Raw genomic sequence first — 22,358 nt, 5'->3', positions numbered from 1 at the left:
CCTCTTCACCAATACAGCTAGGCCCAGGCCCACCTGACTGCCAGGCTGGAACATTCTGTTTCTTATCTCCTTGCTAGGCTCCAGGAGGCCCCTAGGACAAATGCAGCTGGGCCATGCTTGTCAGACTGTACTCTTATTAAGTTCCTACTAACTGCCAGACACGGTGCTACGCTAAACAAAGGAGGTAAAAACTGAGCCTGCCCTGGAGCTGCTCACAGTTTGATGGGGAAGACAACATGCAAACTACGTACAAACAAGCTATAAGAGGATAAATCGGTCATCTTCTACAGAAGGCGGACACTAGAAGTAAGAGAGGCTTCTTGTAGAGGCAGGATTTTAGTTGGGACTTGAAGGAAGCCAGGAGGTAGAGACGAGGGAAATATTCCAAGCATGGGGGCAGATAGCCAGTCAAAATGCCTGGAATCAGGTGATCTTGTTCAAGGAACAGCGAGGAGGCAAGTGTTACTGGACTGCAGAGTACATAGGGGAAGAGAAGAAGGGTGTAACGTATAAGAAGACTGAAAATGTAGGGGACACAACACCACTTGCAACCTTACTAGGCTCCTAGGATCACCACATCCCTATATGGGGATCCCCAGTACCCGAAGAGTAGGGCTAGGTAAGTGAGGACTGGCTGTGCTGAGAAATAAAGAGTCTAACTCTGGAGGAAACCCTGAATCCTCTTCTTACCTTCTTTCATTGGGATTGTCCTCCCATTCCCCAACAGTCCTAAACCTGTCCCAGAGATACTGAATCCCCAACCACTGAGGAATAAACCTTTATAACCCCAACCTTGGCAGCTGGCTCCCTTAATCCTATTCACCTCAACCCCATCCACTTCAGCGTCCCCACTCTAGGTCTGTCAGCCCTCTTTACTGTGCCACCTGGACCTCTGACTCTGATTTTAAGATATCCTTTCATTTTAGCCCCCTGTTCTCTGATACTAATTAAGACCTAGCTCCTCATCACCTCAGGCTGCCTCATGATTTTGGGCCATTCTTTTTAGCACTGGTTGCATTGTCTTGCATTCCCCCTGACTCATTACTTCCAGTGGGAGAGCTGTAATACTCCTTGCCTTCTCCAACTCTCCCTATTGCCACCATCTCCATTTATTAATGCCATTTATTCTATCCAAATTTATCACTCAATCCAGATCTAGGCACTCTGAAGGACACACTAAAGGCAGCATGTGCCAGGCAAATCAAACTTCATCACTTGGACCACCACCTGATCTCAGACCCCAGTAGAGATAGCCTAGGACCCTCAACCCAAGAGCCTTGGGAATGGCAGTGCTCCCAACCACCAATGAGAGAAGCAATTACTGCGGAGAAAGGAGCCCCCTTTCCTCATCACCATCATCACCAACTGCTGACTAAACCAAGAACCCTGGGAGTAACAGGAACCTCATTCTTGCTTCCAGCCTCTGCAACATTCATCCAGGAAAATAACCCCTATGAAGATGTGACCTGGCAACTGTTTCTGTGGGTGCCATAGCCTTGCCTCCTCAGCATCTATAGCTACTGATGCAGTTCCCATCATCAAAGTCCTTGGCCACATCAGATGGTTGAATACCAGAAACAGATACGATTTTGTCAGCAGAAACGGCATTAAAGAAGAGGCACTGCCATCTGCTTTGCCACAGCACTGAAGACAGTTGGAGCTGTCCATCTGACTCAAAATTGACCCCTGTTATATTGCCTCTCCCATTAGAATGTGAACTCCCTGAGAGTATGGACATTCTTGCCTTTCTATGTCTCTCAGCAGTACTCAGCACAGTACTTTGCATGTTATTAAATGTTCTTTTCATTCATTCATCCTGCTGACCATTATCTACCAATCCCCAAGACATTTTTCCCTCCTCTCTTAATGAGTTCAGTGTCTGGTTCATCATTTCCTCTGCACCCCAACTCTTGCCCTCAAGTAGAGAACTTCAACATATATGTTGATAGTCTCTCAAATACCCTGACTTTTGGTTCTTTAACTACTTTTGGAACTTCAACTACCATTACCTGTTCCTCCATTTCACCTGAGCTAAACACAGGGAAAGTTCATAATATTCTACTTTGATGCACAAGAACCCCAGATAACCTTAATTCAAACTGCATCAGTAGAGGAAGTGTCTCCATCAAGAACTAGATTCTACCTTCAAAACATCTCTCCTATATATAGGTCCCCTTTTCTCCCATCTGCTATTATCCTGGTGCACACTCTCATTACCTCACTATTGCAGAAGCCTGCTGGTGGTCTCCCTGCCCTCAACTCTCGCTCCACTCAATTATCCAAGTGATTTTCCTAAAGATCTTTCTGTGTCTCATCCTCCCTCCAAACTCCCCCCACACCTATCAATTAACAAACTCCAGTAGCCCCTATCACCTCTAGGATCAAATACAAGATTCTTTGCTTGATTTTTAAAGCTCTTCATGAAGGTTAGAGCCCCCTCCTACCTTCCAATCTTTTTACACCTTACTTCTCTCCATGTACTTTTCCACGCAGTGAGTGACACTGACCTCCTTGCTCTTCCCTGTAGGACAACACTTCACCTCCTAACTCCAGGCATTTTCACTGGCTACCCACTATGACTGAAGTTCCCTTCCACCCTCTCCTTACTACCAGGCTTCCTCCAAACCTGGCTAAAATCTCACCTTGTGCACTTAGCCTTTTCCTCAGACCCCTTTAATAATGCTAGTGTCTTCCCTCTGTTGATTATTTCCCATTTATTTTGCATATACCTCATTTGTACGTAATACTTTATCATCTCCCTTACTAGACTGTGAACTCCTTAAGGAGAGGAATTGTTTTTGCTTTCCTTTGTATCCCCGGTGTTTAGTGCAGTGCCTGGCACAAACAATAAATGCTTACGGACTGTATCTGTTGATTTGAGGAATTTCTTGTACCAATGAAATCCCAGCTCCAGTCCCCATCCCACTCCTAATCTTTGATCACTGCATCTCACCTGAGGCTTTGTTACTACTAATTCTACTCTTTGTCTGAACCACGACTTTCAATCCCTCTGCACCTCCATACTTTCCCAGGCCATCACTGCTGCCCTGGCTGTCCTCTCCTGCCTTCTCAAGCTTGACTGACGCTTTGGTGAATCACTTCAACTCTACATTATCTGATATTCTCAAATTCTAACTCTGAAGTTCTACTGAGGCTCATGCCTTGCCAAACTCCAACCCTGGATATCCCACCATCTGCCTCCTTCACTCCTACTCAATCTTACTGAACAAAGCACAAGTCACACAACCATCCCCGACAAATTTACATTATCTAAACCTAACTGATCCTTCACTATATCAAAGCAATCCTACTCCTACCTGACTTTCTATCCCACTCAACACAACAGCTGTTCAGACCTTCTGCTTTCTCTTCAAGCCTTCCACCATCCTGTCAGCTGAGGAGCTCTCTTGCTAGCTCACTAGAAAAAACTGAGGCCATGTGACTTGAGGCTCTTCTGATTCACATGCCCTTGAGATGGTCTCCCACCATCTCCTTTTTTACTCCAGTGTCTGATGATGATGTGGTTCTTCTCTTTACTGGGATAATACCTCCTCATGTATCTTTGATTCTATCCCATTCTATCCTCTCCAAGAGATTGCCCCTGTTATTCTTCTCTCTCTCTCTCTTTCTTCCTTCCTTCCTTTCTCTTTCTCCTCTGCTGCTTTTAAGCACACCCAAGTATCCCCTTATCCTTAAAAAAACAAAACAACCCTCACTAGCTCCTACCATCCCCTACTACTTTTCATCCTATAGTGCCTTCTTCCTTTCTCAGAACTTCAAAAAGCCATCTATACTTAGTACTCCCACTTACTATGTTCTCAACTCTTTTCTAAACCCATTGCAATCTGGCTTCTGACTCATCATTCAACTGAAAATACTCTTTTCTAACTGCCAAACCCAATGGCCTCCTCCTCAATCCTTTCCTTTTCTCGTCATCTACAACATTTGGGACTGCTGACCCCCTTCTCCTCCTGCATTTCTCTCCTCTCTAGGGTAGTACCATTGTGCTCTCTTGGTTTTCCTCTACCAACAACTCCTTGATGTCTTTTGCTAGATCTTCCATGTCATACTCCCTAATTCTAAGTGTCCTTCAAGGCTCTGATCTGGCCATCTTCTTTCTCTCCGTACTGTCTTGCTTGATGATCTCATCAGTCACAAGGGGTTTAATTACCTTCTCTATGCAGATGAGTCACAGATCGATAGATACAGCCCCTTCTTTTTCCGGAACTGTAGTTTTTCACCATCCAATGGTGAATGTCCATTATTGGATATTTTAAACTGAAAGCCCTGTAAGCATTTCAAGTTTAACACATCCTAAAAAGAATCCATTATCATTTCCCCTCTCCTCTCTCTATTTCCAAATTCTCTATTACAGCTGAGGGCATTCCTTTGTCTTTACACCTTTACAACAGTTGTCCCCCATGCCTAGAACACTTTTACTTCTCCCCTTCTACCTCTTATAACCCTTGACTCCCTTCCTTTGAGACCTGGCTCAAAGCCCACCTTGAGTACATCTTGCTGCCTCTCCACCCTCTGCTCTTCCCCTGTAAGGTTACCTTGTATCTACTCTGTATATAACTTCTGTGTGTATATGTCTTTATTTATATGTGCACATATATATGTTACATGTTATACATATGTATTTATATGTTCCTATATATGTCTATGTTGTCTTTCCCATTAGAATGTAAACTTCTTAGCTTGGTACAGAAAATGTTTAATAAATACAAATCCTACTGGATATATCAATTGTCCTATGTTAAGTAGTGTAGGCAGAGAAATAAGAAAGAGAAAAAAACTATGCCAGAAGTCAGGAAGACAACTTGCACTGTGGCAGACAAACTACTCTATCACTAAGGAGAACGGGTATACACTAACTCAGGAAGGGTTTTGAGGACAATGGATGTTGTGTTCTGCTCAAATTATGGCAGGAAAGAAAAGGATGACAAGTTGGGGCCCTTATAGCAAAAAAAGCATGCTAAGATACACGTGGTGAAAAGGGGTTGGTTGAACACTTAATTTACAGGCAGGTGGGGCACAACAAGGAGAAGAAGCAAGAGGCTGCCATCTTGCCATACAAAACATAGATGCAGACCCAGGTATGCAGTTACTGAACCAGCGACCCCTGCAATACAACTCTGCTTCCTCCTTGAGGCTATAGGCCTTTGGCTGAAGACAAAGGAGTGTGTATATATATATATATATATATATATATAGTAACATCAGAAATGAGGTGACTTATTTGTTGATCAAATTGCATATGGTATACAATCCTAAGAAAGCCTGTTACCTGGTAACAAGTGAAGATTTACTTCCTTCTCTGTTACTTCCTTTTCATTTGTGTGTATTTCCTAGAAGAGAGGTAAAAAAAAAAGTCATTAAAATTTTTTTCAAGCTAGAAAAGAACAAAATGAAGCTATGCTGTCAAGATATTGTACACAACATAGCAAATATAACTATACTACATAGTTAATTAGGCCATAAAAGACTGGGGTGATTTTGGTTGATAAGTGTCAGACAAAAAACTGAACATACCAAACCTGCCCCAACATGTTAAAACTATTTGCTTTGAATTGAAAGATTTTTAACAACTATCTCTCTAAAATATTATGAGTTTAATAAATAAAACACAAAATTTCTAAAGAAAGGCAAGCAAACATAACACAACTAATGTGGAATGTTTCTGAACCCCAAAATAACTGTTTTAAGTGAATGGTGGCAGGGTCTAGCGAATAAAAAGATCCTCTTTGACAATGAAAAAATGTCCCCAAGAACATGAAAACACAGCAGAGAAAAGCTGATTTTTCTAGAAGTACGTGTGGCCACACCACAACTGGTAAATTTGTCAACTAATATTTTTTTCTCAATTAAAGTCCAGCCTTTACGTATAGGAGCTTTTTTAAAACTGAAGAAAGAAAAAAAAGAAGATAGAACATAGCACTAAGGATTAGAAGCAATGAAGGGAATACTGAACTATAGACAAAGATAACGGAAAATTGTAAGATTTTGGAGATGGAAGGGATTTAAAATTAAAAGATCTCCAAGATGATCCAATCTAATACTCTCATTTTATAGGCAAGGAAACACAGCACATTAGCAGTGGAACCAGGATTAAAACTCAGGTCTCTTGGCTCCTAGCCTAATTTTTTTTGGTGAAAATAAAATAAAATATAATAAATTTGCATCCAAGGGGGAGGGAGGGAGAAGGAAAGAGGAGTAATCACTTAAACATCTACTATATTCCAGGCACTGTGCTAAGTGCTTTTAAAATATTATCTAATTTGATCCTCACAACAACCCTGGGAGGTAGGTGCTATTGTTATTTGCATTTTACATTTGAGGAAACTGAGGCAAACAGAAAATGACTTGCCCAGAGTCTCATAGTCGGCAAGTGTCTGATGGATTTGAATTCAGGTCTTCCCTGACTAAAGGCTCAGTGCTCTATCCACTGTCCCATCTAGCTTCCCCCATTAGGAAAGGGAGCAACAGTCATTTGTACCTCAATATATTACAACCCTTCAAGGCATGAAAAACATCTTCACTTGAATAAGGGAAGGACTGGAAGAATTGATAAGAACTTTGTGTAAACACTAGGCATGAACACCTAAATTAAGAGTATTTGTTTTGTCTAAAGTAAGTCAAACAGTGTGAAAAGGCCAGGATCTATCCATCTATCTTTCTTTCTCTTTCTTTCTTTCTTTCTTTTTCTTTCATTCTTTCCTTCCTTCTTTATTTCTATCCTCCTCACAGATCCTTGAGGATGTTAAATCTATCGATTTATTTTTCCTTCTCTTGCTCCTGCATATGCCATGAGCAAACTAAGGCAAAGTTAGAAGAATGGAGGTAAGTCAGCAAGGAGGTACCTGTGGTCCATCCTTTATGTATGAGATACAGAAACCACAGATGTTTTAAGCTGTACTGAAAAACCACTGGACTAAGAGAAGTTAATTTTCTATATGACAAAAATGTCACCTGAATAAAGGATGTGTTAGTCCAAGTTTTTAATTTAGCAGGAAATCAGTCATATCTTCTAGCACAGAGGTTACTCAGCTGTTACTATCCATATTTCATTCTATTTTTGAGAATGAGGCAAATGAGCAAAAAGCAAACTGTTGGCAAGGACTGCAAGAAAGTGAACACTGGATCACTGCAGGAGTCGTTAGTCTTTTAAGATCATAGATTTGCATTGGTAAGAGTCCTAATGGCAAAAAACTATGGCTTAGATGTGCTTAGAGTTCCCAAGAGGAGTAATCAATCAATAAACATTTTATTAAGTGCTTACTGAGGCACCAAGGATACCAAAGAGGCAAAAGACAGTGTTTGTCTTCGAGAAGCTTACAATCTAACAGGGGAGACAACATGCAAAAAAATGAATGAATATATATGTGTGTGTGAGTGTGTGTATGTGAGTGTGTATGTGTGTGTGTATGTACATATATGCTAGATATATATAGGGTAAGTAGGAAATAGTTAAGAGCAGTTAAGGGAGATTTCCTGTAGAAGGTGGGATTTTAGCTGGGATTTAAAGGAAATCAGTGAGGTCAGTAGCTGGGGCAGAGAAGGTAAAGCATTCTAGGCATGGGGGAACAACCAGAAAAAAGCCTAGAACTAAGAGATGAAATGTCCTGTTTGTGGGAACAGTCAGGAGGTCAACAATCACTGGACTGAAGAGTACATGCTGGGGAGTAAGGTGTAAGAAGACTGGAAAGGTAGGAGGGGATTTGGATATGAAAGGCTTTGAATGTCAAACAGAGGATCTTGTATTTGATCCTGGAGACAACAGGAAGGCATGAGAGTTTACTGAGCAGAAAGTGATGTGGTCAGACCTGCACTTCAGGAAAATCACTTCAGTGGCTAAACAGAAGATGGACTGGAGTGAGGAGAGACTTGAGGCAGGCTGACCCACAAGTAGGTTACTGTAAGAAACAAAAAGCAAGGTAATGAAGACCAGAACCAGGGTGGTAGCAGTATGAGAGGAGAGAAGGGGGTGTACTCCAGAGATGTTGCAAAGGTGAAATCTACAGGCCTTGCAATAGACTGGATAGGGGGGATAAAGGATAGTGAGGAATCCAGGATGACTCTGAGGTTGTGGGCCTCAATAGTAATAGGGAAGATGAGAGGGGGAAGAATCGAGTTTTTGGGGAAAGATAATAAGTTGCTTTGAATATGTTGAGTTTAAGATGTCTACTGGACATCTAGTTTGAGATGTCTGAAAGGCAACTGGAGATCTGAGATTGGAGGCAGCAGAGAGTTTGGGGTAGGATAGGCAGATTTGAGAATCATTAGCATAGAGATGGTAACTAAATCCATGGGAGCTGGTGAAATTACCAATGAAGTAATATAGAGGGAGAAGAGAAGAGGACTCAGAATAGAACCCTGAGTAATAACTACTTAGAGGGAATGATCTGGAAGAGAATACAGCAAAGGAGACAGACAAGCATCAGTCAGATAGTTAGGAGGAAAATGAGGAGACAGAGAGAAGAGAGCTAACAAGGAGGAGAGTGTGGTCAACAGCCGATACAGGATTTAAACCCAGATGCTTTGACTCCAAATTCAGGCCTCTTTCTACATACCATGCTGTCCCAATGCCCCACATCATTATATGCATAGATATGCATAGATATCAAATGAGGAAGAGTGCTAGACTTGAAGTCTCGCATTGACTATCTGCGTAACCTCCGGCAAATCGCTTAACCTCCTCTCAGCCTCAGTTTCCTCACCTGCAAAATGGGGAATAATAATAATAGCACCTATCTCATTCGAGGATCCAGTGAGAAAATAAATGTACAGCATTTGATAAACCTTAAAGTGCTATGCAAATGCTAATTATCATCATTTTATTTATTTCTATATTACACCTTCAGTTCATCAAAGTAACTGTTCCTCAAAATAACCATGATGATGATGATTATGACCTTTAGTCAAAGAAAAAAGTCAAATTAGGCTCATATATTCTATTTTAAAAGGTAAAAAACATACAAAATACATTACATAAAATTACGACTATGATTATTAAACTGGTTATTAATATATGTACAATTATTTTTAAAAGCCAATTTAAGAACCTGACACTTGTGAATTTTTTACTGTCTGGAAAGCTCAACCCAAGATAATTCACCCTGAAAGTTCCCAATTATTTCTCCAATTCAATTCAGCCCAATAAGCATGTGCTCCCGCTACGTACAAGCTGCTGGAGACACAAAGTCAAAATGAAAAAAAAAATAGAATAGACTGAAGATAAACAGAAAGCAAATGCATTATAACAGTGCCCTGAACTGGGAAGTAGCACTTTAGGCGAGAAGATGATGAACTGTCCCCCTTTGTGGCCTGACACAAGCAAACACACCCTTCAGCCTGGCTCAGGTTTCTATTTATAGCTTCTTTGCAACTAGTTTACAGTCAATCAGCATGCATTTATTAATCATGTATTATGTGCCACGAACTGGGCTAATTTCTGGGGACACAAAGAAAATAAAAAGCAGACCTTGAGACCTTGCTCTCAAGAAGCTCACAGTCTTGGGATGTAGTGGGGAGATAACACACCAACAACTATGTAAAACTAGATGTATACAGGGTAGATGGAAGGTGATCTTAGAGGGAAGGTCACCAAGACTAAGAACAGCCAAAGTTCATGCACATTAATAGTGCAGGCCAACTAGATGCTACTTGGATGGGTGGAAAATGCAAAAAGTGATGCCTCTGAACCATGACTGGCACCACTATTAATCTGAGTAACTGCACCCCACGCATATATAAGACTTGGATAAAAAACAAAGGTCATTAACAAGGAAGCCTTTAAACCACAAGCCTATCCTGGAAAGCTTCCTAACTAAGCAGTTATCTATCCCCCCAAGAACATAAGCCAGTTTATACGTCAGAAAGGCCAGAAAATAGGAAAGATGAGACATGTACTCCTAATCTCCATTTGGCATTAAAGTTGTTACTACCCATAATGTGACAGTCCCATTCACTCTGTCTCTGCCTGAGGAGTTCAAATTCGCATACGTACAGGCAAAAAGCTAAGAGGTCAAAAGGTAGAACAGGACATTTTGTTACATTTTAATTCTGAAGAAATGTTTAATTACAGCAAAGACATAGGTACTATTAGGACTAAATACTAAGTATTGCTGAAGGGGAAAAAAGAATTTGTATAAATATGTTCATAGGAGTTTTATTCACAACAGTAAATGCTGGAAACAACCTAGATGTTCAAAGATTGGAGAACAGCTGAATAAATTGTGACATATGAACGTAATAAAGTATTAACCCATAAGACATAACAAATGTGGAGGATAAAACATAGCACAAGAAGACTTATGAAGTAACTGAGTGAAGAGATCAAAATATACAAAGTAACAATAGCTAGCACTTATGTAGCACTTTAAGGTTGCAAAGTACTTTACAAATATTTCATCCTCACAACAATCCTGAGAGGTAGGTATTGTTATCAACTCCATTTTACAGATAGGGAAACTGAGGCAGGCAGCAGTTAAGTGACTTGCCCAGAGTCATACAGCTAGTAAGTATCATAGGCTGGATTTGACTCCAGGAGGAGGGCCCTATCTATTTTGTAGCCACTAGACAACGATTGATTACAACTATGTAAGTAACAGGAGCAGACAAAAAGCATCTGAGAAAAATATAGAAGAAAAAAGTTCAGAATGGAACCTAGAAACAAATAGGACAATTTTGTTACCATTTTGTTAAATGTAAGAGGCAATTTTAAAATTTGCTGTTAATAATTTTATGTTTATTAAAATAAATTACTTTATAATTAATTAATAATAAGATTATGATCTCATGTAAAACATGACTCTTGTTTGTGTCCACAACAAGTACTACTCTCTACTCCTCAGCCTCCTCGGGGCACCGGGGTGCTCTGGGTTCTCACAGGCTCGGAGAGGGGAACAAACTCTGGCATGGTCTTCCAAGCTGGGAGACCCCAAGGACATCTCATGAGTCTGTAATTGCTGTCCAAGCTCAAAGGGGCTCAATACCAGGTTACTGGGCCAGAAGATTCTTGATTATCGAAAGGTTCTGATCACCTTCAAGAGATTGTTAAACCTTTGAAAAGAAATGTATAGTATTATCCAGCAATGTAACATGGCCTTGGGTCAAAGACTTGAAAAAGCAGTTTTATAGAAACTGTAGTGCTCATTCAGAATCACTTGGTCACACACAGCACATAAACTAGGTCAGCAAAGAGAGGGGTGGAATCTTCCTAAAGAGACAAACTACCCTGGGAAACAATCTATGGTAGCATTAAGTAAAAGTAACAGCAATTAGAAAAATGTTTAAGAGAACTCAGAGCTCACTTTCGATAAGGCAAAGACTAACGGGAGACCCTTCACAAACTCTGTCAAAGGTCTAGAATCTCAGCAGAAATGTCACATTTTCAAGTTGCCATCTTATTTTAGATTGAAAACAGACTTTGAAGTTGGTGTTAAAGCCATGGAACAAAGGTATCTATCAATCAGGAAAAGGAGGGGAACATATTAGGTCAGCCAGGAGCCATGCACTTTACAAGAAAGTCTGCTCTTAACATCAGGATAAGACAGAAAGGCCGCCGAACCCCTGCAGAGGCTAACTTCCCACTGTAATTCTTGCATTCACCAGACTTCCTTCAGTCCTGTAGCTGTAGGAAAAACCAGAGTTCAGAACAAAAACAAACCTTCAGTGATGAAATGCTGTGTTAAGGAAAATGGGCATCAAGCCAAGAGAAGAATATTGTGCCCCATGAATATTGCTCGGTAAAATATAAGAACCTCACATATCTGGAGTTCAACTATCCCTCACCCTCCCTATCTAGGCATAGCTGTGGACCAGGAAGGAAATCAGAGCCCTCTGAACAGCTCACACCAAAGTTCTGGAGACTAGGCTACTGAATGAACAGGGTTGTAATTAGTTTTTCTAACCTCACAAGTTATCTGTGGAAATGGAGAGATCCTTTCCAACAATGACTGAAATGTATCTAAAACCTGAGAATGTACCTACTAAGATATATATACAAGACCTAAAGAAAGACAGATATAATTTTAATACAAAAGAATAACAAATAATTGGAGAGAGACAGCCAATGCAAATGGTTAAATTAAACCAAGAGTTAGTAAAAAAAAAAAAATTATTAATTTACAGATTTTATACAACACCAATCAAAATTTATAACAGAAAAACAAACAAGTAAGAATAACTGGGGAGAATCACAAAAATAATTTCAAAAAGAACTTTAAAAAGGGACTTACTTTTGCGGGATCTCAATCTACCCTATAAAGCAATAATTATCAAAACTATCTGATTTAAATGTAGAACAATTAGTATAATACGATAAAAAAAATTCAAAATTATAACCAGGAGCATACAAAAGGTTTTTAATCTTTGGTTTAACAAATACTAAACAACATGGAATAGAATTCAATAAAAATCCATGAGATGACAGGACGATAAAATGGTAAATGATAAGTTATCCAAATACTTTAAGAACTGTTAGAAAAGTGAATGGCATTTATCTTAATTATAGAAAGAAAAGAGTTTTAGCCAATAAAAGAAAATTATTGAAGATAAGATATTTAAAAGAGAAGAAATCTTCCCAATCAGGACTATGGTGAAGAGCTGCATTCAAATGGTACTTCTCCATCCTCTGGCTAGTAAGCTCCTATTTCCTTTTCTAATTCCTAATATTCAGTCTTTCTGAAAATTCTTTTCCCCTACTACTAAACCCCATTCTTACCCTCTCATTCATTCATACCTCAGCCCTCCCATTCCAAAGTCTGTCTTACACTGTCTCTTTCATTCCTTCTCTGAAATTCCCATTCTATCATTAACCAATATCCTTTCATCTTAGACATCTTCCTCTCCATTTTTCACAGTTCTGCACTCACAGAAGCTGAGCTCCCTTCTGTTTCCCCAGTAGCTGCTGCATCCTGGATGACCTTATCCCACTCTGTGACGTTTCATTTTTGTTGTTCAGGCATGTCCAACTCTTCATGACCCCATTTGGGATTTTCTTGGCAAAGATACTAGAGTGGTTTTCGAGCTCATTTCACATAAGAGGAAACAGAGGTAAACAGAGTTAAGTGACTTGCCCACAGTCACACAGCTAGTAACTGTGTGAGGTTGAATTTGAACTCAGATCTTCTTGACTCCAGGCTCACGTACTCTATCTACTGAGCAACCTAACTGCCCCACTTGTTTCTTCCAGGTACCATCTGACAAACAGAGCCATTGAGAGGAACAAGCATAGTTCTAACTTCTCACTGCCACTTTCAGACTCTGCTACCAATACTTGAGAACCTTTTCTTCTTTTCAAGGAATTAAATGGCTCTCAATAATCTTTCTCCTCTCTACCCTGGCACTCCCACTTTGGGGCTTCAACACACTGATGATCGCTCAAACACCCTGATCTCCCAGTTCATCAGTTCCCATAACTAAGTCTTTACTCTGGCTCACAGGAATATAAATAAGTTCCTTGCTGAGGGAGGCTGTTGTCTTTGTATGCCAGGGTTTAGCGTAATACATAGCACCTTTCAGGTACTCAATAAATGCTTGTCAAATTTAATACACCTATTCTTGATCTCATCACTGATAACTGTTCTGGTTTGAGGATCCAGAGCTGAAATTCTTCTCTTTAATCATAACCTCCTATTCTTCCATTTCAGTGCTGCCTCACTCCTATTTTTCATCTCGAATGGGACCAAAAGGGACCCCACACACCCCTTACTCAATGAGTCCATCACCTCTGTCTGCTCTGTCCTTACTTTCCTCCCTTCAGTTGGCTATATACTGACTGATAAGACTGACTATATACAGTCTTCTTGCCTTTAATCCCTACCCTATCACCACTAATGCCTTGTCAAGCCCTGAGCCTGAGTTATCCCTAACATCTGCCTTTTCTACTTCAACTCACATACACTGTTCAGTGTTGCAGGAAGTCACGGATCTACGCCAACAGGGTCTACAGCAAATTTATGTTACCCAATTTTAACTGGACCTCCTCCACTACATCGTACTCCTTTCTTTCTTCTCTGATTGATTCTTAGTCTCATATAGTGGATGTGCTCATTCTTTTTTCCTAAGCCCCCTATAGAATCCCTTCCTAATAGGCAGATGGTATTGAAGATAGGAACTGGAGTCATGAAGACCATGGTGCAAATGTTGCCTCAGACACTTTACCGTGTGACCCTGCACAAGTCACCTGACCTCTCTGTATTTTGTCTCCTTGATCTATACAAGGAGAGGGTTGGGCTCAAGAGCCTCTGAAGTCCCCTCAAATTCTAAATTTATGATCCGATAATCTTGCCTCCCACTCTGAAGAAATGCAAGGCCACCATTCTTCTTCCCTACTTCAAAATCCTCTTACATCATCCCTCATTCTCTCCTACTTTATTCCTATCTCTTATATGGCCCTTCTCCTTTCCAGAACAAATTTCTCTACTTGTGCCTTTCATCCCTTCCTCTCCCATCTCTTCCAGGAACTTTCTTCCCAATTATGCTCTCGATATTATCTTCAATCTTTTTGTCCTGCGGCTCTTTCCCCATAGCCTACAAATATTTATCTTTCCCATTCTCAAAATTTTTACTGCATTTTGCCATTGCCTCTAGCTACTTTATTATTACTCTTTCCCCTTTTTACTCACAAACTCCTTATCTCCATTTCTACGCTTTTTACTTCTCAACCCCTTATAATCAGGCTGAAATGCTCACATGGTTACCAACTATTCTCTTCATTATTAAATCCCTAGTCTTTTCTTAGTACTCAACCTCCCTGATCTCTCTACCCCCAATCTCTCTTGCTGACCACTTCTTTTATGTCTTTCACACTTTTCCCTGGTTCTCCTCCTACCTGTCTTACTGGTCCTTCTCAGGGTCCTTTGCTGAACCATCATCTAATGCCCCTAATGTGGGCATCTCTTCTTCTCCATAGCTCTTCCTTAGACCTTTTCTCTCTACATACTATCTGTCTGTGATCACATCAGCTACCACAAATTCAGTCATTATCTCTATACAGATGACTCTTGAACTGAGAATACACAAACAAGCCTAGTCTTTTTCCTGAACTCCAGTTTTACATCAACTGCCTACTCCCTGGATGCATCAGTAACATTTCAAAGTTAAAGTGTCCAAAAAAGAGGTGAAATTTGGAGCTTTTACACATGAGGTACAAGTCAATTATGTAAAGTACCCTGAAATGGAGCAGAGACCTTCAGTCATCTACGGAAGGCATGGTGTGGAGGAAAGGACGAAAGGCAGATTACAGGTGGCTTATTTTACCTAGTTATACTCACTAAGGGACAGAGAACATCTATTACAGGGGCCTTTCAATGAAAGGTATGGAAAGGGAGGGCATAACACCTTCCTCCACACACCTACCTCTTCCCTCTACCACCACCATGATACTGGGATCCATTTTTCTCTCTTCAAGCTGATAATGAGGTCTGATGAAGTAAGAAGGTAGTAGGATCAGAGGTAAGCAGTTACTTTCTTGGAGGGGTGATAGCAGAAGGGAATACATTGCCATGGATGCACACATTTCACGTGTCACCCCCAAAGTTGCCCATCTCCTCTTCCCTTCCTTGGGGGATCTACAGTTGGAGGAAATGGGATAACCAAAGAGGTGGAATGGGAAGGGAACTTATAGAAAGAGCAAGTGAAACACCTCCCTCATGGCCCATCACTATAAGATGCTGAGGGTACCAATGGTCAGCTGGAAGGGGGAGACAAAGTGCTCCACACAGAGCTCCCAGACTCTGCTTAGGCGTTTAGTACCCAGGGTTTTGGGGCCACAGCAGAACATCGGGAAGAAGAAATGCCTTGCATCAACTTCCCCAGAACCTGGTGAAGAACTGGGGTGCTCAAGATAGTGCTGACACACAAACAAACCATGTTTCCCTCCCATATGTGGACCTACAGCCACTTTCTCCATGCCTGCTAGAATGAGTGGCACCCTCAAGTTCAGCAGAGTCTGGAGAAAAGCTTCAATTGCTCTTGCCCTGCTCAGACTATGGCTATGAAAAAAGAAGCATTATTTCCTGCCCCTCCCCTAAAACATCCGTATTCCTGCAGAGGAAACCCATCTCTTTCCAGGCATCCAGGTTCACAAGCTCAAGATTATCCCAGACCCTTTAATCTCTCCTAACCTCTATATTAGTTGGAAAGTCTTGTTGGTTATACCTCCAAAATATCTCTCCCTACTACTCTCCACTCTTTCCTTACAAGACAAGAATCCTAGGTCTGGTCCTCTTTACCTCTTGCCTGGACTTTTAGAAGAGGCTCCTAAATACACATCCTTGCTTTGAGGCTCTCCAATTCTCTGTTCACAGAGTTGCCAAAAATAGTGTTAGAACAGAAAGATTTAGGCTGCCCTGATCAAAAAGCTTCAGGGGTTCTCTGTTGTCTCTGAGAAAATAAAAACAATTTGGCATTTAAGGTCCTTCAAACTCTGGCTTCAGGTAGCTTTGCCAGACTTACTTCACATTGCTTCCTTGTCATGCACTGTATGATCTAGCCAAATTGGCCCACAGAACCACCTTCTGCCTTCTGTCTCCATGTCTTTGCCCAGGTTTTCCTCATGCCTGAAATATACTCCATGCTCACCCACCTCAATATCTTTAGAACTCTCACCTCAGACACCACCTTCTATTAGACACCATGAAAAACTTCATCAAATATCTTGCTGAATACCAAATACACTACATCTGTGCCATTTTCCTGAGCTAGTACCGCTAACCAAGAAAATGAAATGGGCTTAGCTTAGCATAAGTTGTTCTTAAGGAATCCATGATAACATTCTGTGATCAGCACTTCCTTTCTTAGGTGATAATAAACTATTCAGTTAACAACCTGTTATGGAATTGTCAGCCAGGATGCACCCTCTCAGAACCAGGTAAGCTCTGGAGATACAAAGAAAGGAAAAAAAATCCAATCCCAAACTCCAAACCTAAACAAAACCCCATTCTTTGATCCAAGCAGCTGGATGGCAAAGAAGAGAGAACGCTGGAGTTAGGAAGATATAAATTCAAAATTTTTCTTAGATTCCTGCTAGTTGTGTGACTTAGGCAAGTATTTAACCTTTCCTAGTCTCAGTTTCCTCATCTGTACAATGGGGGCAGTTCTGTAGTTCACTAAAGATTTTCCTACAAAGACTTCTGGCTTAAGAATGGTGTTTTAGTATAATATTCACCACAGATGATTGTGAGACGTTTTGCCTTTTAACTCATCTTCTTAGTGTATCTGTTAATATCAAAACACGGAAATGCTTTTAATGTTTTAAATGAATTAAAATAAGTAATTTTGTAAAAAAAAATAATAATAATAATAATAGCACCTACTTTATGAGGTTGTTGTGAGGACCAAATAAGATAGCACGTATAAACTGCTGTACAAACCTTAGAGTGCCATCTATGTAAATAATATTATTGCTACATTATTATTATTTCTTTTGGAGCGGTCAAAGAGAGGTCAAAGGTTCAGATCTTGATCACACAGTGCGTATAAGAGGTACAGCTTGAGACAAAGTCAGCCTTCTAGCCATTATGCAACACTGTCTCTAGGTCTGTTGGGGAGGAAGGGGAGGAGTATCTCTGCTGAATTTAACTGGCGTGGGGGGAGACAAAAGACATCAAGTGTTTACAATATGAGATAACCAGTAGAGTGAAATCAAAATAAACTTTTGGAAGCAGAGAAAATAGTTCAAAATAAAAAGTAAAAATAAGGTTAAACCAAAAAAATCTCACATAGTACAAAAGAATTACAAGGGCTTCTGCGTAAATTTAAAAGGGTAAATGTTAACAAGAACCCTGGGATACTAAGGAAGCTCTTTTTCCCAGGAGACAACACTTTCCAAGGGTCTGGGTGATAAGCCAAGTCTTTGTACCATAAAGTTATAGGCAGAAGGCCTTAAGCGAAGGCCCCAGGCTTCTCCATTATCTACCCAACCAGGAAGAGAAGGGGAGGAAGAGAGAGAGAGTGAAATCATATAGTAGTAGCAGGTTCAGCTAATTCCGCTGGAATAACCTGTAAAACCTAAAGTAAATAGATGGCCTCAGGCAAGAATGACCATTTTTTTTAATGGAAATATTTACTTTTTAAAAAAAATTTTAAAATCTCTATTTTTAAGAGAAAAGTATTAGAACCAAAAGAGATATTCTGTTTTGAGTTAAAGCGTGGTCCTGCATTTGTCTTTCTCACTTCCTCTGCACCTGTGGATGGAACACAAAAGTACAGTATAGTCACTGAATAAATGTTAACGATGTTATTCTTGATGGGGTGCTTAGGTATGTGTGCTTGGACCCCAATTCTAAAATCACATTTCTCCCTAGCCTCAAAGCACTATCCCAGGATGTTTCTCTCCAGCTCAAGGACACAGCCTGCCCCAGCAACAACCATTATCTCCCTTGCTGCTATGTAGCCAGCTGTGCCTATAGAACTTAGTAGTCTGATCCAGCTGTGTACTGGCTGAACGGTCCATGCACTGGGTCATAACGACATTTACTACTCACTGACCAATCACATGTATCCTACACTTGGACATATGTATTCTCCTTTACATTTATCCTGTCTAACAGACAATGAGAAAGCAGCCTGGTATTCCTGAGGCAGCCCTAACCCTGTCAGCTGACTTAGTGATGTTTCAGGCCTAAAACCACACCTCCAGGTAGCCCCTCCCTTGGGCTATTTCCCGATGAATTCTGGATAAAATACCTTCAAAGGAGATACTAAAACTGCATATTCCTTTAAGAACTAATCATTCCTTAAAAACTCCCTAATTCTACCCTGAATCACCTAGCTAGCATATTTGGCATATGCTATACTATAGAACATCCTATATAAACTTTACCTGTACTCCTCTAAGGCTGCAGGTTCCCTAAGAACTCTTGCCCACCGAAAAGGGTAATAAATCGTTACCTTGACCTCAACAATGCTTGAGTCCTTGACTGCCTTCCAGGTGACCTGCCCCTGATACTCCGGTCTTTGTGGGGTCTCACTACCTCCCCTTCCAACCCTCATCAATTCTGTGAGCGTTTCTCTATTGTTCTTTGTCTCTCAATTATTCCTGTTTTTCAGCCACCCTTTTAACATTATTTTTCTTTTTCCTCATCCATTTAACTTACCAGGACATGGAAAATACATGTATCATTTGTTATATTTACTGAAAATCATTTTGTGTTTTTAGTTCTTAATTAGAAAGAAGTGTGGAATTTCTACATATCTCTTTTTAAAAAAAATCCTCACTAAATTACATTGGCTTTTATTTGCGTGGAGCTGCCCTAAGTTAGAGAAAGAGATGGGCTTTTCTGTTAACATTCATTTTCTCTAAATAGTCACAAAGATCTGTTAACACTAGAATTATCTTCTTCTACCCACTCCAAACACACACACACACACACACACACACACACACACACACACACACGAAGTGTCCAAATGGCTATCTTAAGCATGCACTATCATTAGGTACAAATGATAAGGCACACCACAGGAAGGAAGTTGGTTTTCTGAGCAGCGGCTTTTCATAGTAGCTGTTATTTGGTCCCAGAAACTTCAATCAGGAGAATGTTCACAAAAGACTTAAATATTGAAATCAAAATAGCACATTACATCCAAGCACCTACAAACTTGAAACTTTTTGGTCATCTCCTTAAAGAGAAAAAAATATATACACTGTCAAATTCTTATGAAATGTGCATAAGTATGAGTATATAGACATGCCTATATATGTATACACACATCCAGAACTAGGATTTTATTCACATAAGAAACTAAGTGACAAAATTTCCTCTACTAACTACAAATCTGAAGCTGCCCTAAAACTTAGGATTGAGAAAGTGACTTGCCCAAGGTCACATAGCTATGTGTCAGAAATGGGTTTGAATCCAGGTCTTCCTGATTCTCTATTCACCTCATACTACTTTCATTTTATGTACATATTAAATGTTTATCTCTGTTGTTTTCAATTAACAAGCATTCCCAACCCCCACTGGAAAAGAAAAAAGAAAAAAATTCTTACAACAAATATTAATAGTCAAACAAAATAAATTCCTGTATCAGCCACGTCCAAAAACACGTCTCATGCTTCAAGAGGTGGATGACATAGTACATCAGTCCTTTGGAATAATGGCTGACTGTGATATTGATCAAAATTCTTAAGTCTTTCAAAGCTGGCTGTCTTTACTATGTTGATGTCCCGCTGTAAATTGTTCTTTAGTTTCTGCTTACTTCACCATTGTGTATCAGCTCGTACAAGCTTTGTCCAGTTTGTTAGACTGCCACTTCTACCATTTCTTAGAGCACAATAGTATTCCATTACATTCATGCACCATGATTTGTTCTGTCATTCTTTGATAGATACCCCTTACTAAATGGTTTTGTATTTATGGGCCCTATTCCTCTTTAACTCCTTTGGAACAAAGGCCTTCGTTCCTCTCCTTTGTGCACCTGTCCCTTCATTCACCAACTCCCTCTTCTTAATTTTCAACCTTTCCTTATCTGTTACAGCTCCTGCCCTATTACCTTAAAACATGCAAAGCTTCCCTATCCTTAAAAAGCGTTTATCCTATCATCCCTTCATGTAATTGGCATTATTACCAATAACTGGTACTATTCTATACCAATCTCCTCCTTTTTCACAGCCAAACTGCTAGAAAGAGTGGTTGTCTCCAATTTCTCACCTCTAGTTCCCTTCTCAAACCCTTACAATCTGGCTCCTATTCCCATCACTCAATTGGGAAAGTTCACTCTGATGTCACAAGTCCAATGTCACTCCTTATTGCTAAATTCAAAGGCTTCTGTCCAAGTCCTTATCCTTCTTGAACTCTTTGTTGCCTTGTGACATTCCTAACCACACCCTCTTTCTGGAGACTCTCTCCTCCTTGGGCTTTGAAGACAAAGCTTAGTCAGGGTTCCTTTCCGACCTGTCTCACCAATCCTTTTCAGTTTTCTCCGCAGGTTCATCATCTACATCCCACCCCTCACAGCATCTTCCTCTCTTCTCCACTCTCTTGGAGATATAATCAACTATCATCACTATACAGATGACTTCCAAATACAGCTCTCTCATCTCTCTCCTAAGCTCCAAATGTCTACTGGATATCTTTAGTTAGTTGCCCCACAGGTATCTCAAAACCAACATGATGCCATGTCTGGTCATTCCATTTCCTAAACATACCTCAAATCCATTACCTCTCTACTCACACCACAACCATCCCAACTGTGCCTTCATCACTTCTCATTTGTACTCACTCAAAAGCCTCCCAATTGATCTCTCCTCTCTAATCTATTCTCCACATAATTGCCAAACTGATATTTCTAAAGCACAGTTCTGACCATGGCACTCTTTGGAGTAAAAAGTTGCAGTGCCTCCCTACTGCTTTTACAATAAAATGCAAACTCCTGCATTTGTCACTGGAAGCCCTTCACAATTGGGCTCCAGATGGACTTCACATTACTGTCTTTTACATACTTCATGCCTCCACCAAACTGGACTATTTGCTGCCACTGAACACGACATATTCCATTCTCTGCCTTCAAACATTGCTACAAATTGTCCCCTATTTGTAAAATGCTCTCCCTTTTCATCTCTGCCTCTCAGAACTAAACTCTTAGCCCCCTTCAAATCTCAGATCAAGTGCCAGTCCACCAAGAGGCTTTTCCTGCTTCCCCTAGTTGTTAGGTACCTGATTACTTTTATATGTGTCCTCAGCAACTAGCACAGTGACTGATATAGGGAGGGTACTGAGAAATGCTACCTTGCTAAATGAGAAACAGGATGAGAATAAGCATTATGGAATCTCCTACCAGGAGGAAAGTTCTGAAGAAATATGATATCCTATGAAAGACTGCCCCTTATTTGGTGTTAACCCAGCAAACTAGAAATCATGTCTGTTGAGCAAGACTTACAGGAAGTTCAGGAATGGAACAGCTGTTAACTGGAATATTACCAAGTTTTCCCAACCCATTCAACATGTTCAATGAAGCAGCAGCTTCCACACCACTGCCTAGAAATCAATGGCTTTTCAAACATCTCCTACGTTCCAGCTCTAAGAAGAAAAGCTCAGGCTCTCCCATTAAACCATAGCTTGATTCTTCAACTCTGCTGGTTCAGTGTCCTCACCAGTAAATGGTGGAAATCTTATGGCCACAGCTGAGAAATCAACAGTTAAAATGTTATTTTCACCTCCCCCCACCTCTTTCAATCAACTATCACGTTCTGTGTGTAGACAAGGCTAAGAAGACTACTGCAGTGCTTTAACATTAAGCCTAACAAGTTTGACTGATCATAAAATATCTAATCCGGTGTTCTATTATTATTCCCCAAATCTTAAAAGTAAAAGCATTGAAGAGTAAAAATTTACTAAACGTATCAG

The 22,358-nt window shown here is 40.3% G+C and overlaps 1 protein-coding gene across 1 annotated transcript in view; it reads right to left on the bottom strand.

The window, feature by feature from the left end:
• MTMR12 (myotubularin related protein 12) overlaps positions 1 to 22,358 on the bottom strand; it is a 90,400-nt gene that overhangs the window by 46,348 nt on the left and 21,694 nt on the right. The window contains exon 2 of the mRNA XM_072605909.1: positions 5,291 to 5,351. Coding sequence (XP_072462010.1) covers positions 5,291 to 5,351 — 61 coding nt within the window. The remainder of the gene's footprint in view (positions 1 to 5,290; positions 5,352 to 22,358) is intronic.

The sequence above is a fragment of the Notamacropus eugenii genome, chromosome 4 (assembly GCF_028372415.1).
Source record: "Notamacropus eugenii isolate mMacEug1 chromosome 4, mMacEug1.pri_v2, whole genome shotgun sequence".
Lineage (NCBI taxonomy): Eukaryota > Metazoa > Chordata > Mammalia > Diprotodontia > Macropodidae > Notamacropus > Notamacropus eugenii.
This window is presented reverse-complemented; position numbering and strand designations above follow the sequence as displayed.